We start from the raw sequence: 13,888 nt of genomic DNA on the forward strand, positions 1-13,888 counted from the left end.
ATCTCATTAATTGTATTTATGCTTATATTGGATCATTTTACTATTGTTTTGCAGTTAACAAAATTGTGCATTTTATGCCAAACTGTGCCTGCTGTTCAGCACCTTGGATGACTCTCTTCATAAAGGCACTTTAAAAAGTCCTAATAAAAAATAATCATATTTTTCTTAGCTTCTCAGGATACAGTCAAACATAAAACAATTAAACATTGTACACTACCCAGTAATGATAAGCTCTCTAATATTTGTTTCTGGTTTTTTTTTGTGCAGATAGGGAAATCAAACAAGCCAGTGAGTACAGTATCACTTCAATTATTATTGCTTTTAAGTATGAGTATAATATTTAGAGGCTTCTCTAGTATGTTCATGGAGAAAAATAACCAGTGAATATTTTGAGAGAATACAGTATGACCTTATAATAGAGGTATTCACAAGGAACCTGAAGTGGAGGCAGTGCATGCAAATCTCTCTCATGAATATTCATTGTGGATATCCTGACAACCTGACTGGCTGGGGTGCCTCCAGGTCCAGGTTTAGGAACCATTGATTTAGCATATGAATGTGATGCCGCAACTTTTGAGGATTCAAAAGAGGCCATGTTGTTTAAGATTAAAATGCATTGAAACTGAATGGACAACCTAGTTGTACCTATTTGTGCATTTTTTGTGTCATTTTCAGGGCTTAAATTAAGGACAAAAAGGAAGTAGAACTGTGGAGCTGAGAGAGGAGGTGGGTGGGTCAGGGACAGGAGCAGCAAGCGAAAAGGGGCTTGTTTTGGGAGCTGAGTGGCTGTTCTCTGTTCCGTTCCACGTTCACCTCCCTCTTCTTTCCTCTCATGCGCACTTCCTGTAAGGGAGGGCCTGGAGCAGAGCAAAAGAGATGAATGATTGAGTCACTCCTGCTTATACTGGTTCCAATCTTAAAATGGCTGTCAAGACCACCCGCAGTAGTCTCAAAAGGCTGCCACAGGAGGTCCCAGCAGGCATTTTGAGATTGGAACCAGCATAAGCAAGAGAGACTGCTCCTGCTTATGCTGGTTCCAATCTCAAAATGGCTGCCAGGACCTCCCACAGTAGTCTTGGCAAGTCTTGGCAGCCATTTCAACTGAGCAGCCCCCGAAGAGACTACTAGACCTCCAGGGCTTCTTTAGGTAGGCCGGGGGGGCAGGTCTTTGCAGCGGGGGGGGGGGGGGGGGGGGTGGAGGGCAGTGGCCTGGAGGGATCCATCTTCTGCAGGGGGGCACGTCTTCTGCAAGGGGGACAAGCACAATGGTCTTGGTTTTGGCTATTGATTCAGTTTTGGTCAGCCTCTAGCAGAGAGTGAGCTTTCCTGCGCTAACCAGTTACTGCATCTATATTACCGCACGCTAACTGGTTAGCACACAGATAATACAGGAGCCCTTAACACCTACAAAATAAGTGGCGGTAAGTGCTCCCACAGTAGTTTAAAAAAAATGGCTGCTCACCATATTGCGAGAGAGAGGCATTACTCCCCTGATGCAGTATTCAAGCAAAACAGGTCTTCTGTTGGGATTTACTTGAGACTTTCAATTTTACTACTGTAGAGGATGTTATACTTCGAGGTGCCCTTTCAGTAAGCCGCTTAGGCGCCTACGTGTGCCCAACATGCACCAAATTGGAGTTACCGCCCAGTTACTGTGTGGCCCTTGCGGTAATTTCAATTTTGGCACGCGTCTGAAAAAATATTTTTTATTTTCTGACGTGCAGCAGCTACGCTCATCAAGTGGAATTTGACGTGTGTAGACCATTACCGGCCAGTTACCGTGTGAGACCTTAGCGCTAGGTCAATGGCTTGCTGTAAGGTCTCAGACCCAAAATGGACACAGGGCAATTTTCATTTTCCCGCACGTCCGTTTTCAGCAAAAAAAAGGGCATTTTTTTGTAGGTGCGCTAAAAAATAATTCTGCATGCGCGCCCAAAACACGCATCTACACTACCGCAGGCCATTTTTCAGCGCACCTTAGTAAAAGGACCCCAAATGACTGTCATGGTGGATAAGTATTTGCAGTGAAATATTATGATAATGGTTGCTGTTATTGATGTGAGTGTAATGCACAATTGAGCTTGACATAAGGTGTTTCTGCCTGAGTGTGCTTCTCCTATATACAAACTGTTTTTTGGTCTCCAGGTTCCATTGAAGATTTTTTTTTTTTTTAATAACTTTGAACTTTGGAAATACTTTTTTCTATTTTGAAATTTGTGGGTGGAGTTTTTTTCTTGACTAACGATTACTCACGCTCTTACCCGCTCCATGGTCTATGCTATAGGATTTTATGGAGCAATCTGGTTCTGAGGTCTTTTTTCCCCACCATGTACTTTTTATTATTAACCAGAAGCCAATCCAGTTTGTTTTATAGCTGAGTTTCTTTTTGGATATTCTAATTATTACTCAGCCTTTTCCTGTTGGATGTTTTGATTGGTACAAATATTAGCACATGGCCATTAATGAAATAAATAGAAATTTTCAGGGGTGTAGCCAGACACCCAATTTTGGGTGGGATGGGTGGGCAGAAGAACTCCTCCCTGTCCCACAAGTGATTTGGTCTCTCCCTCTCTTGCCTGCATGCCATAAATGGTCTCTCAAACATCCTCCCTCCCTCACAAACTTTTTGAATAGCAGATTTTCACCAGCAGCGAACAGCAACCAATACACACTGCTCGTGTTGGCCCCACAGCCTTCCCTCTGATGCAACATCCTGTTTCTGCATAGCTGGGAGTACATCAGAGGGAAGGCTGTGGGGCCGGTGCGAACAGTATGTATCAGTCGCTGCTCGCTGCACGTGAAGATCTGCTATTTACAAGGTATGCAGGAGGTACAGTTTTGGGGAGTTTTCGTCTGGTGGGGTTTGGAGATCCCTGCCAGCCACATCATAAGTGTGCTGCTACTGGATGGGCCTGAGCCTTGGCTATGCCAGTGTTACATCTGCAGTAAAAATGGCCTTAGTGCATTGGAAAGACCCATGTAAGGGTGCACTAAGGCCATTTGTTATTGCAGCTTAGTAAAATGACCCATAAAAGTTGAAGGGGCCCTTTTACTAAAGGCATGTAGGCGCCTACACACGTCCAACATGCGTCAAATTAGAACTAGCACCCGGTAACCACGTGCCCTGGGTGGTAACTCTATTTTTGATGCGTGTCCAAAATGCATGACAGAAAATAGTTTCTATTTTCTACCGTGTGGCGCTAACTGAGCGGTAATCAACAGTACACGTGCGCTGACAATTACTGCCCAGTTAATACGTGAGACCTTACTGCTAAGTCAATGGTGGTAAGGTCTCGGGCCCAAAATGGATGCGCGCTTGTTTTAATTTTGCCGCACGTCCATTTTCAGCCACAAAAAAGGCCTTTTTTGCAGATGCGCTGAAAAATGGACCTGCGCGCGTCCAATACATGTACCTACAGCAGCGCAGGCCATTTTTTAGCGCGCCTGCAAAAAAGGCCTTTTTTGTGGCTGAAAATGGACGTGCCTTAATGAAAGGGACCCTAATTGTTTTTTAAATGGTTTTATGCTTTTTGCACAGATTTCACCAAACTGTTAAAGCATTACAATAAACTGCACTGCCCTTTCTTCTTCTTTTCTCTTTAGGTACCAAACCATCTAAAAATAAGTGCGGCAATGCAAAACCTTGTAGCAAAGATCATTTTGCATTCAAAATTGTGAGTGGAGCAGCCAGTGTTGTTGGGCCTTCGATGTGCTTAGACGACAAACTGTAAGTAAAGTATGCATAAAAATATCATACAAATGACTGAAATACTACATTTCCGATCCAACATGGTCACACTGATGTAGGCTTAAAAAAAAATCAATGATAAATCAATATTACTACCTTGAATAAATTTCTTCATAAAGGTGGTTATAAAAGAATATAAGCATCGCCATACTGGGACAGACCGAAGGTCCATCAAGCCCAGTATCCTGTTTCCAACAGTGGCCAATCCAGGTCACAAGTACCTGGCAAGATCCCAAAACAGTAGAATACATTTTATGCTGCATTTCCTAGAAATAAGCAGTTGATTTTCCCAAGTCCATCTTAATAATGGCTTATGGACTCTTCTTTTAGGAAATTAGCCAAACCTTTTTTAAACCCTGCTAAGCTAACTGCTTTTACCACATTCTCTGCCAAATAATTTCAGAGTTTAATTACACTTTGAGTGAAGAAATATTTTCTCCAGTTTGTTTTAAATTTACCACTTAATAGCTTCATTGTGTGCCCCCTAGTTCTTGTATTTTTGGAAAGAATAAACAAGTGATTCATGTCTACCCATTTCATGCCACTCAGTATTTTATAGACCTCTATTATATCTCTCTTCAGCCGTCTGTTCTCCAAGCTAAAGAGCCCTAACCTCTTTAGTCTTTCCTCATAGGAAAGTTGCCCCACTCCTTATCATTTTTGTTGACCTTCTCTGTACCTTTTCTAATTCTGCTATACTTTTTTTGAGATGTGGTGACCTGAATTGCACACAGTGTTCAAGGTGCAGTTGCACCATGGAGCGATACAAAGGTATTATAACATTCTCAGTTTTGTTTTCCACTCCTTTGCAGCACTACCCAAGCTGCAAAGGACTCAAATACAAATCAACTTACATGTCCAGTTTTTCCTACATAAGCACACAACTGTGGAACGCATTACCAAAAGCCTTGAAAACTACGAACGACCACCTAAACTTCCGGAAAACACTAAAAACTAACCTGTTTTTAAAAAGGCATACCCTACCGATCCAACATAAATGCCTGATCTCTGCAACACAACAAAACTAAAGAACGTAATGGACAAAACACAACTCTTCCGTTGTATGATTCCCTAGTGTGGCTGTGCCACATGAACTTTATCTTACCAGTGGCGTAGGAAGGGGGGGGGGGGGGGGTGGTCCGCCCCGGGTGCACGCGCTCGGGGGGTGCCGGCCCCGCTGGTTCCCTGCTCTCTCTGCCCCGGAACAGGTTACTTCCTGTTCCGGGGCAGAGAGAGCAGGGAACCAGCGGGGCCGACGCAGCCCCGAGTGACGTGCACTCGGGGCGGATCGGCCCTCCCGCAGGTAAGAATGCGGTCCGGGGGGGGGGGTTGTGCTCCGGGGGGGGGGGTGCGCCGCAGAGGGGGGTCGCGCCGTGCTGCACCCGGGGGGGGTGTTCAGCGGCGACCCGCCCAGGGTGCCATTAGCCCTTGCTACGGCACTATATCTTACCACAACATCACTTTAATTTGTTTACACCGGAGTCTGTAACGCCTCTCTGGTACTATGTAAGCCACATTGAGCCTACAAATAGGTGGGAAAATGTGGGATATAAATGTAACAAATAAATAATTCCTATTTGGGGTATGAGTTAGGGGCTATCAGTTAGAGGATTGCATATGCTGCAGGGTGTGAGTGAGAGAATCTTAGAGGGTGTAGGAAAGAATCAGAAAGGGGTGTGTGGGGACAATATGTGAAGAAATGGGAGGGGCTTTGACTAGTTCCTCTGTCCCTCCCTCCCTCTCCTGATCCAGATCTCCTCCTCTTTCCTTCTCCTTCCTCTGCACCCTGATTTCCCTTATCCTACACTATCTATGCCTCCAGCCCCTCTCCCTCTGCTTTTCAAGACATCCTTTCCATTATCCTCCTCTGGGATTCCCTCTATCTGCTCTGAAATTTCTGTATCTTACTCCCTACTTCCCAGACCTAATTACTAAGATTTATCTCCTCAAAAAAATACCAAATATATTAACTGGACAAGCAAAAGATGTCAGAAAAGGCTTTTTTTTTTTACTAAAATAAAATATCATACAATTTAACAATATGGAAATGTGCCCCAGGTCAGCTCACTTAAAGTACATTTTTTTCCATTGCAGCCTGACACTGAAATGAGTTTGACATCCTTACTCTTGAATGCGTGCATTTACAATTTTAAGTCTTTGCATCATTGTGTTAGCATTTGTCTAGATTATTTCTGTTCTGTCTGTATCTTATTGGAGGCATGGAGGAGCATTTTCAAAGAAAAACATCTAAGTCCAAAAAAAAAAAATTTCTCCTCATAACGTCCAAAAACCCCAGCTATGGCACAGCCATATTCAGACAGGAAAAATAGATATTCATTTTGCACTGAAAACATCCAAAATGAATAGCCATTTTCCAAAGTGAAATGTCCAACTTTTGAACAACAAAAAAACCAGGGACATAAGCATCTATCTGGAATAATTTGCAAAAAATACGGCCACATAAGTACATAAGTAATGCCACACTGGTAAAAGACCAAGGGTCCATCGAGCCCAGCATCCTGTCCACGACAGCGGCCAATCCAGGCCAAGGGCACCTGGCAAGCTTCCCAAACGTACAAACATTCTATACATGTTATTCCTAGAAGAGTAGCCTAGTGGTTAGTACAGTGGACTGGAAGCCAAGGGACACAGGTTTAAACCCCTCTAAAACCTTTTTTTTCTTTTCTCTTTTTTGGTGAATGTGATCCCTCCAGGACCTGAAAAATACCTATTGTACCTGAACGTACATCACTTCAATAGCCTTCAGCTTTAGGTGGCTTTAATATTTAGGTACAGTAGGTATTTTTATGTTTCTGGAAGGCTCAGAATTAAAAAAAAAAAAAGCTGAAATAGCACTTGATCCTCGGTCCCTTGGCTTAAGTCCACTGTACTAACCACTAGGCTATTCCTCTAACCTGTATGTTGCTTTGTTCAGAACGGCCATAATACCTGCAGCGGACTTACAGCCTGGTTTTTCTTTCCAGTTTCACTTTCAGAGGAGAGGGAAGGGGAGCAATGGTCAGCTGTTCAATTAGAGCAACTTTTTGTAACTTGGATGTGACTGAAACAGGTCTAGATAAAAACGTCCTTTTTTTTTTTAGACATAGATGGTTCTTCCCATTCGAAAATCCCTATTGGTTGTCCTAGTTTTGGGCCTTCCCTAGTCCCACCCAAAACATGCCCACAACACGCCCCCTCGTTATTTGGATGAACTGTATAGTGTGAAACGCCCAAATTCTGACTTTCCAAAATCGGGATTTGGATGTTTTTAGGAGATGGATATTTTTTAAGTCATTACTTAAGATGAACATCTGCTTTGAAAATGAGCAGTAGAACCTTCGGAGCCAGACATAATATTCAAATGAGGCTTCGCCAGTGATTTATGGAGGAGCACAATTGCCTCCTTTTTCAACTTTTTATACCTCATCATATGTCCTTTGCTCTTCCCCGATCCTTGTCATGCTGTTTTACAGCCTCAAAATTAGCTTATAGAAGATGGAGCCTTCCAGAATGCCAAACCGATGACTGCTGGAAGCATTGCATCTTCTGAAACAAAATAAATCTTATATAAAATATATTTCTTAGACTTATAGTAGTCTCACTGTAGTAGTATCAGGTTCAGTACTTCCTGTGTTTACCAAAGCTCTTAAATTTGGTTACAATGGAAATTGTGATGACAATATACAAGCAATGCTAATTCTAACTATAAATTGTGATATAACCACATACAGTCACATGACCAGAAAGACTTGATGTTTTCTCTTTTTATTACAGGATCATGAGCAATATAAAAAATAATATTGGCAGAGGAATAAATATTGCATTTATAAACGGTGAGTGTCCTGTGTACAGACTCAAGGTGCTTTGCTTACTTTTTATGTATTTGGGACCAACTCTTTACTTCTTATAAAGCCTGGCTTTTCCTACAACTGAAAATGAAGAGGAGATAAATATGTAGCCTTAGAAACTCTATCTGTGTCGATGCCACTGCAAGGGTCCTTTTAATGCCGCTTGGTAAAAGGACCCTTTAGTGCTTAGTTTTTGTCTAAGCGCTGCTCTGTAAATACCCACATGTTTTTGTAAAGGAGAAGTACACAGGGATTGGACAGGGCTTCCACTTACACGTGAAACTTCCAGAATTCTTACATGCATTCTTGCCACCTTTAGGCATCTATTGTATCCCATCCTGATGTTCCTTTTCATTCCTACTCTCTAGTTTCTTTCTTCTCTATATATTTTAGTATTGTAAGCCACATAGACATTTTTATTGATGTGCAGGACAGGGGAGTCGCACATGCTCACTTTCACTAAAACCGAGCATGCACGCGACATGAGGGGAAGCAGGGCAGGCAATGCGTAGAGAACAGCGCTGGAGAAAGACTTTAGTTGGCGGGGGTTGGGGACCCCCGCCAGCCAAACCAGGGGCCCCAGATCTAATTTGGGGGGCCCAGGCCCCCAAGGCCCCCCATAGCTACGCCACTGGTGTGGGATAGCAAATTTTAAACAGTATCCTATAATAGAGACTGGGTGCCCAGGTTATGTTACATAGTAACATAGTAGATAACGGCAGAAAAAGACCTGCACGGTCCATCCAGTCTGCTGAGGAGGAAGGAGGTGTTTTAGAGAGCTCTGCTGACTTCCAGTGGAAAGGGAGTGAGACCTAGCTCCCTCCCCAAAGATGAGGAGGGTCCCTGGGGAGAAGGCCTCAGGAAAGTCCCAGGCTGTGGGGCCTCCTGGGGCCCGGGACCAGAAGGCCGAAAGGAGTGGCTCTCTCCCTGGTTTGACTACCGGGAGAAGGGAAAGGAGTCCAGTGGACCGAAGGGAGAAGCAGCCCGGTGGAGGCCACAAGAGCATTTCCCCCTCCATGGCCCAGCTTGCGGAAGGTAAGCGAGAAGACAGTGGAGGGGGGAGGAAAATAGTACAGGCCCCAGAAGGGCGCTTCCAAGGAAGGGAGAAGGAAGAGGCGATGGAAGTTTGCCAGAAGCCTTTGCTGGAGGCAGCTGAGAGTGAGAGTGAGGAGAGTGGATCGTCAGATGAGGAGTTCCTTGAAGTGAGCTATGACCCTGATGATCCAGCAAGTAGTGTGGTAAATATTGTAAGACGAATTAAGCTGGTGGAAAAAGAAGTAGTGGAGCTAGGAAAACGTCTGAAAATGGCAAGAACTATGTGTAAATTTGCCCCAGCGGAGCACAGACAAATGTATGTTAAAGAGGAAGCCCGGATATCAAAGTTGTTGGGGAAAAAAGAACACTTGTTGAACTGTTTAAAAAAGGGCTCTGTGAATCCTTTGAGGGAGCTCTATGTTAACCGAGAAAGGATGGCTTCAATACCACAGTCTGGGGGTTCAGGAACACTACAGTTGCAGCAAGCTTCAGTGTCTTCAGCAGCATTAGACTCAAAAGAGTTGTCTGGGTTCAGAGGTGACCCCACTTTAAAATACATGAGACAGTTGGCAACACAGTCCAGAGCACTTACCCAGCAGCCAGAGGATAAGGAGGCAGCGGCAGGACATGGCTCTGAGGTGGGGGCTGGAGTAGAGATCCTACCTGTGGAGGGGAGGACAGAACTCAGTAACTTTTCAAAACTCCAGATAATGGAGGCAGCAGAGGGAGACGCAGGTAGCAGCCTGTTTTCTACAGAGGTGGTGGTCGAAGTCTCAGAGGGCTTACCTGCAGTTGTGCAAACAGCAGAGACAGTTGCCGTGAAGGAGGCCCTGTTGGAAAAGGGTCAGCAGAGGCAGACTCCGGTATTTTTGGCCGGGTCTGCAATGACTGAAGTGGAAACCGAAGCAGCATGGCATCTGGAGAAGCCCCGCCCACGAAGTCCGGGAGCAGGGGAGGTCTTCCCTGAGCATGGAGTAGCTGGCGGTTTACAGGAGAGGGGTCGGAGAGAGAGGAATAGGAGCGGGCAGCAGCTGGGAGCTCATTTGACCAGCTGTCCATTACAAGAGGTGAAATCGGGGGGTGCTAACAGCCAGCCTGTGGCGGAATCAGGAACAGACAAGCCATGCCCCCGGGAAGCGCCAGCCATTGGGAGAACGCAGGAGGGACTGCACCAGAAGCAAGGGGGAAGTAACCCGATTGTTGAGAGACTTTCGTTGACTACAGAAGTGGACATGGCAAGTCTAACAGATGTGCAGCGGGTGGTGGAGCAGACCTGCCAGCAGGACGGCTGGGAGCGAGGAGCCAAGGGGAGCGGCGGAGTTCCGGAGGCTTCGCCCCTGGTGCCGGAGGTTGGAGGGAGTTCGGGGGCAGAGCGAGCAGGGAGTCTGGTATCGCCAGCTGCAGACCTGACTGGGCAGGTGCCAGAGTATCGCCAGGAGACAGAGGAGAGGAGGCGATTAGCCCAGAGGCTGGAGCCTGCAGTGGCAGGGACGAGCAGGGACGTTCCAGGAAGTGGAGATGGGCAGGACAATCAGTTGGAGGCAGCCCAAGCCGCAGAACTGACTATGGACGTTGCTGGATGTTTGTCTGAGAGGGAAGGGGACGGGGGACAACGGGAGGGGGAGGGGGCGGTGGATATTGAGGAAGGGAGAGGGATGAGGGGAGGGGCAGAGGGACAGAAGGGGGGGGAGGCAGAGGGAAGGGCTGGAACAAGTGTGGAGGGGGGCGGTGGGGGCTGGGGTCCAAGTCCTTTGCGGCAGTAGTCCAGGGAGGGGGAAGGAGGGAGGGGGGGAGATCGGGTGGTTTTGAGGGCCCAGGGAGGGGTTGGGGGGGAGCGGGGACAGGGGGTGGACAGCTGCCTAAGCGGCGAAATGTGGTACAGCTCAAATGGATAGGGGAGGGGGCAATGCCCTCCAGGGATCGGGTTTTGAGGCTGGTGATGGGGATGGGGTTTATACCCGAGGACTTTTACGCGTGTATACACCCCATCAACATCCCAGAATATGACTTGAGCTTCATGACCCAGAGGGGGATGGAAATATTCTGGGAAAGGTACGAGGGGGTGAGGGGAAAGGGGGAGTGGCGGGACCTCAGGGCCATTCCAGTCAGCAAGCCGGACCTGGTGCAGATCACCCTGCTCGTGAGAAATGAGTCTATCTCTGGGGCAGATTTAGCCTACTGGCTACAGAGGTACGCGGAGCTGAGATCCCCACTTACAAAGTTACCGGATCCAAGCAGGGTTTGGGCAGGAGGTTGGGGAGCCCTGGTCAAATTGAGACAGGAGAGCCATGTGGTCCAGCACATTCCTTCGGCTGCCTTTATCGGTCGTGACAGGATACTGTGCTTTTACAAGGGGCAGCCGCGGCAGTGCTTCAGATGTGGTTCGTTTAGGCACTTCAGCATGTCATGCCCAGTGGTAAAGTGTGGAAGATGCGGGGATCAGCATGCCACAGAGGACTGCACCGCGATCAGGTGCAACCTCTGCGGCGGGTTAGGCCATGCATATCGGAACTGCCCTAGGGCGGCCCATAACGAGTGGGATATGTGGGGGAAGGGACGGGGAGGGGGGGTAATGGAGGAGGGGATAGGGCAGGGGGTGATAGGCAGGGAGGGGCAAGGGGGGGAGAAGGAGGGGATGCAGGAGGGGGGGCGGCAGGGGGCTGGGTCAGGAGTGGAGCAGGGGGGAGAGGGGGAGTGGGTACAAGTGCCACAGAGGAAAGGGAAGTTTCGGAGGGGGGGGAAACTAGGGGTGGGCAAGGAGGGGTCGCTGCAGGGGAAGAGGGGGGGGAACAGATTTCAGGTGTTGGAGGAGGAGGAGGAGGATAGGGAGGTTGGGAGGGAGGAGGAAGAACAGGGGGAAGGAGAAGAGGTGGAGTTAATGGAGGAAGAGGGGGCGGCAGGGGGGATTGGAGAGGGCAAACGGAAATATGAGGAAGCACTGGAGGAGGGTACTGGTGGTAGGAAGAAGGGCGGGAAGGCTCTGGGGGGAGGGGGAGGGGTGAGGGAGGAGGAAGAGGGAAGGGAGGGAGGGAGGGGAAAGGGGAGTAAGAGGAAAGCTGAGGGGGCCGGGCAGGTGGTGAAGGCCCAAGTGCAGGCTTGGGGGGACAGAGTGGAGCTAGAGGAGGATCTGGAGGACTTGGAGGACTTGGGGGAGGTGGAGGACTCGGAGGAGGAGGTAGGGGGCAGGGGTGAAGAGGGGAGAGGGAGGGATCAGGGGGTGGGTCCGGATAGAGCAAAGAAGAAAGCAAGGAAGAAAGGGGGAGGGGGGGGTAAGGTGCAGACAGGACGGCTGCGGGGGGGGGAGGGGGATCTGGCAGGGGATGATGTAGACCGCATAGCAGAGGACCTGCTTCAGGGTAAGAAGGGGGTATCCCAGGAGATAAGGAAAGAAGTTGGGAGTGAGCAGACCCGTGACTCGCAATGAGGATGGCAGGCTTAGTGTTGACATTTGCCACGCTGAATGTGGCCAGCATCGCCTCTCCGAAGAAGCAGGGTTTAGCGTATGACTGGTTCGCGAGGGTCCAAGCAGATTGCTTCCTGCTCCAGGAGACTCGGCTGCGGTCCATTGAGGTGATCAGGCGGGCAAGGCGGGCCTGGAAGTGGGGTCCCTCGGTGTGGGGGTTGGCGGGGGAGAGGTATGGTGGGGTGGGGATCTTATTTAAGTCCCACCGGGTGAATATTCAGCGAGTGGTGGAGCTGGGGGTGGGGAGATGTCTTGTTGTGGATGCGATTTGGGAGGATAGAGCACTGAGGGTGGTGAATGTGTACGGGCCCCAAAGCAAGAAGGAAAGGGTGCTCCTCTTTGGGAAGATCAAGCCCTACCTATACACTTCGCGCCAAGTAGTCTGGGGGGGAGATTTTAACACCATATTGCGGAAAAAGGATAGTGGGGGACGATCGGTACAGGTGGGCTATGACGGGGTGAGGCTGGCAGGGATCATGCGGGAGGCGGAGCTGGTAGACGCGCATGTGGCCTTCTGTGAGGAACAGGAGGGGTTCACGTTCTTTCGAGGGCAGTGTAAAAGTAGAATCGATAGATTCCTGGTAAAGAAGGGGGTTTGTCTGGGGGGTCCACGAACCGTGGACGTGGACTTTTCAGACCACCACATGGTCCTCCTTCAGGTGGGGGGGGCGGCAGCGCAGAGGCCAGGGAGGGGGTTATGGCGACTAAATTTAAAGTGGTTAGGTAGCGAGCAGGTGCGGGAGGAGTACCGCCGGTTTTTGGAAGATCAGGTGTCAGTGCAGGGGGCATTTCAGTCATTGGGGGAGTGGTGGGATACAGTGAAAAGACGAACGCGGGGATTCTTTCTCAGACAGGCGAGAAGGGAGGGGAGGGAAAGGACAAAGTTGGGCATGGCAATAAAGAAAAAGAGGGACACATTGATTTCACAAGGGGGGAGGGAGGAAGAAATACATGATCTCCAAGCACTCCTGGAGCAGGTACAGTACAACCGCTACACCTCCTTGGTGTATGAGCGGGACTTCGGGAAAATGTGTAGCCCGGACCCCTTCGCATGCTGCCGGGAGCGGAGGGCGCGCAGGGTGATGGAGGGGGTGCGGGATGCACAGGGGGTCCTGCAGGACACCAAGGAGGGGATTCTGGGGGCAGTGAGGGACCACTTTGCGGCGTTCCTTTCAGCCCAGCAGATTGATATGGAGCAGATGGAGTGTTATGTGGAAGGAACCCCGGGGATAGGTCACGGGGGACCCCAGCTTCAGGCCCTCTTGAACCCGTGGACAGAACAGGAGGTGGAGGAAGCCATCGGGGCGCTCCACAGGAAGACCTCGCCGGGGCCGGATGGGCTAACAACTGAGTTCTACCAGGCCTTTAAGGAGCAGCTGGTGCCGATCCTGGTGAGGGTATGGGGGGCAGCCCAGTTGGAGGGTTCCTTGCCTAGTTCCTTGACAGAGGCGGCTCTTATCCTACTAAGTAAGGGGAAGGACCCGGCGATGCTGGCCAACTGGCGGCCTATAGCACTGCTTAATACGGATCGAAAAATCTTCGCGCGAATGCTATTCCAGAGAATGAGGCAGGTGTCTGGGGATTTGCTAGCAGCCTCGCAAGCATGCGGGGTTAAAGGGAGAGGGGTCTTGGAAGCTGCAGCGTGGGTGCGGGAGGGGGTAGAACGCAGTAGAGTGGGAGGGCATGGTAGGCTGTTGGTAACACTCGACCAGGAAAAAGCGTTTGATAGAGTGCAGTGGGGTGTCCTATGGAGCATTCTGGAGCGCTATGGGTTTCCGAAGGGTTGGATAGAGC

At 49.0% G+C, this 13,888-nt stretch overlaps 1 protein-coding gene across 2 annotated transcripts in view; it reads left to right on the forward strand.

Moving 5' to 3' along the window:
* Positions 1-13,888, forward strand: part of FAM3D (family with sequence similarity 3 member D) — a 62,175-nt gene that overhangs the window by 22,029 nt on the left and 26,258 nt on the right. The window contains exons 4-6 of one of the 2 annotated variants that reach the window (XM_030205989.1): positions 268-288; positions 3,604-3,727; positions 7,523-7,581. In XM_030205989.1, coding sequence (XP_030061849.1) covers positions 268-288; positions 3,604-3,727; positions 7,523-7,581 — 204 coding nt within the window. The remainder of the gene's footprint in view (positions 1-267; positions 289-3,603; positions 3,728-7,522; positions 7,582-13,888) is intronic. The other variant, XM_030205990.1, reaches the window with a different exon arrangement.

The sequence above is a fragment of the Microcaecilia unicolor genome, chromosome 6 (genome assembly GCF_901765095.1).
Source record: "Microcaecilia unicolor chromosome 6, aMicUni1.1, whole genome shotgun sequence".
Classification (NCBI taxonomy): Eukaryota; Metazoa; Chordata; class Amphibia; order Gymnophiona; family Siphonopidae; genus Microcaecilia; species Microcaecilia unicolor.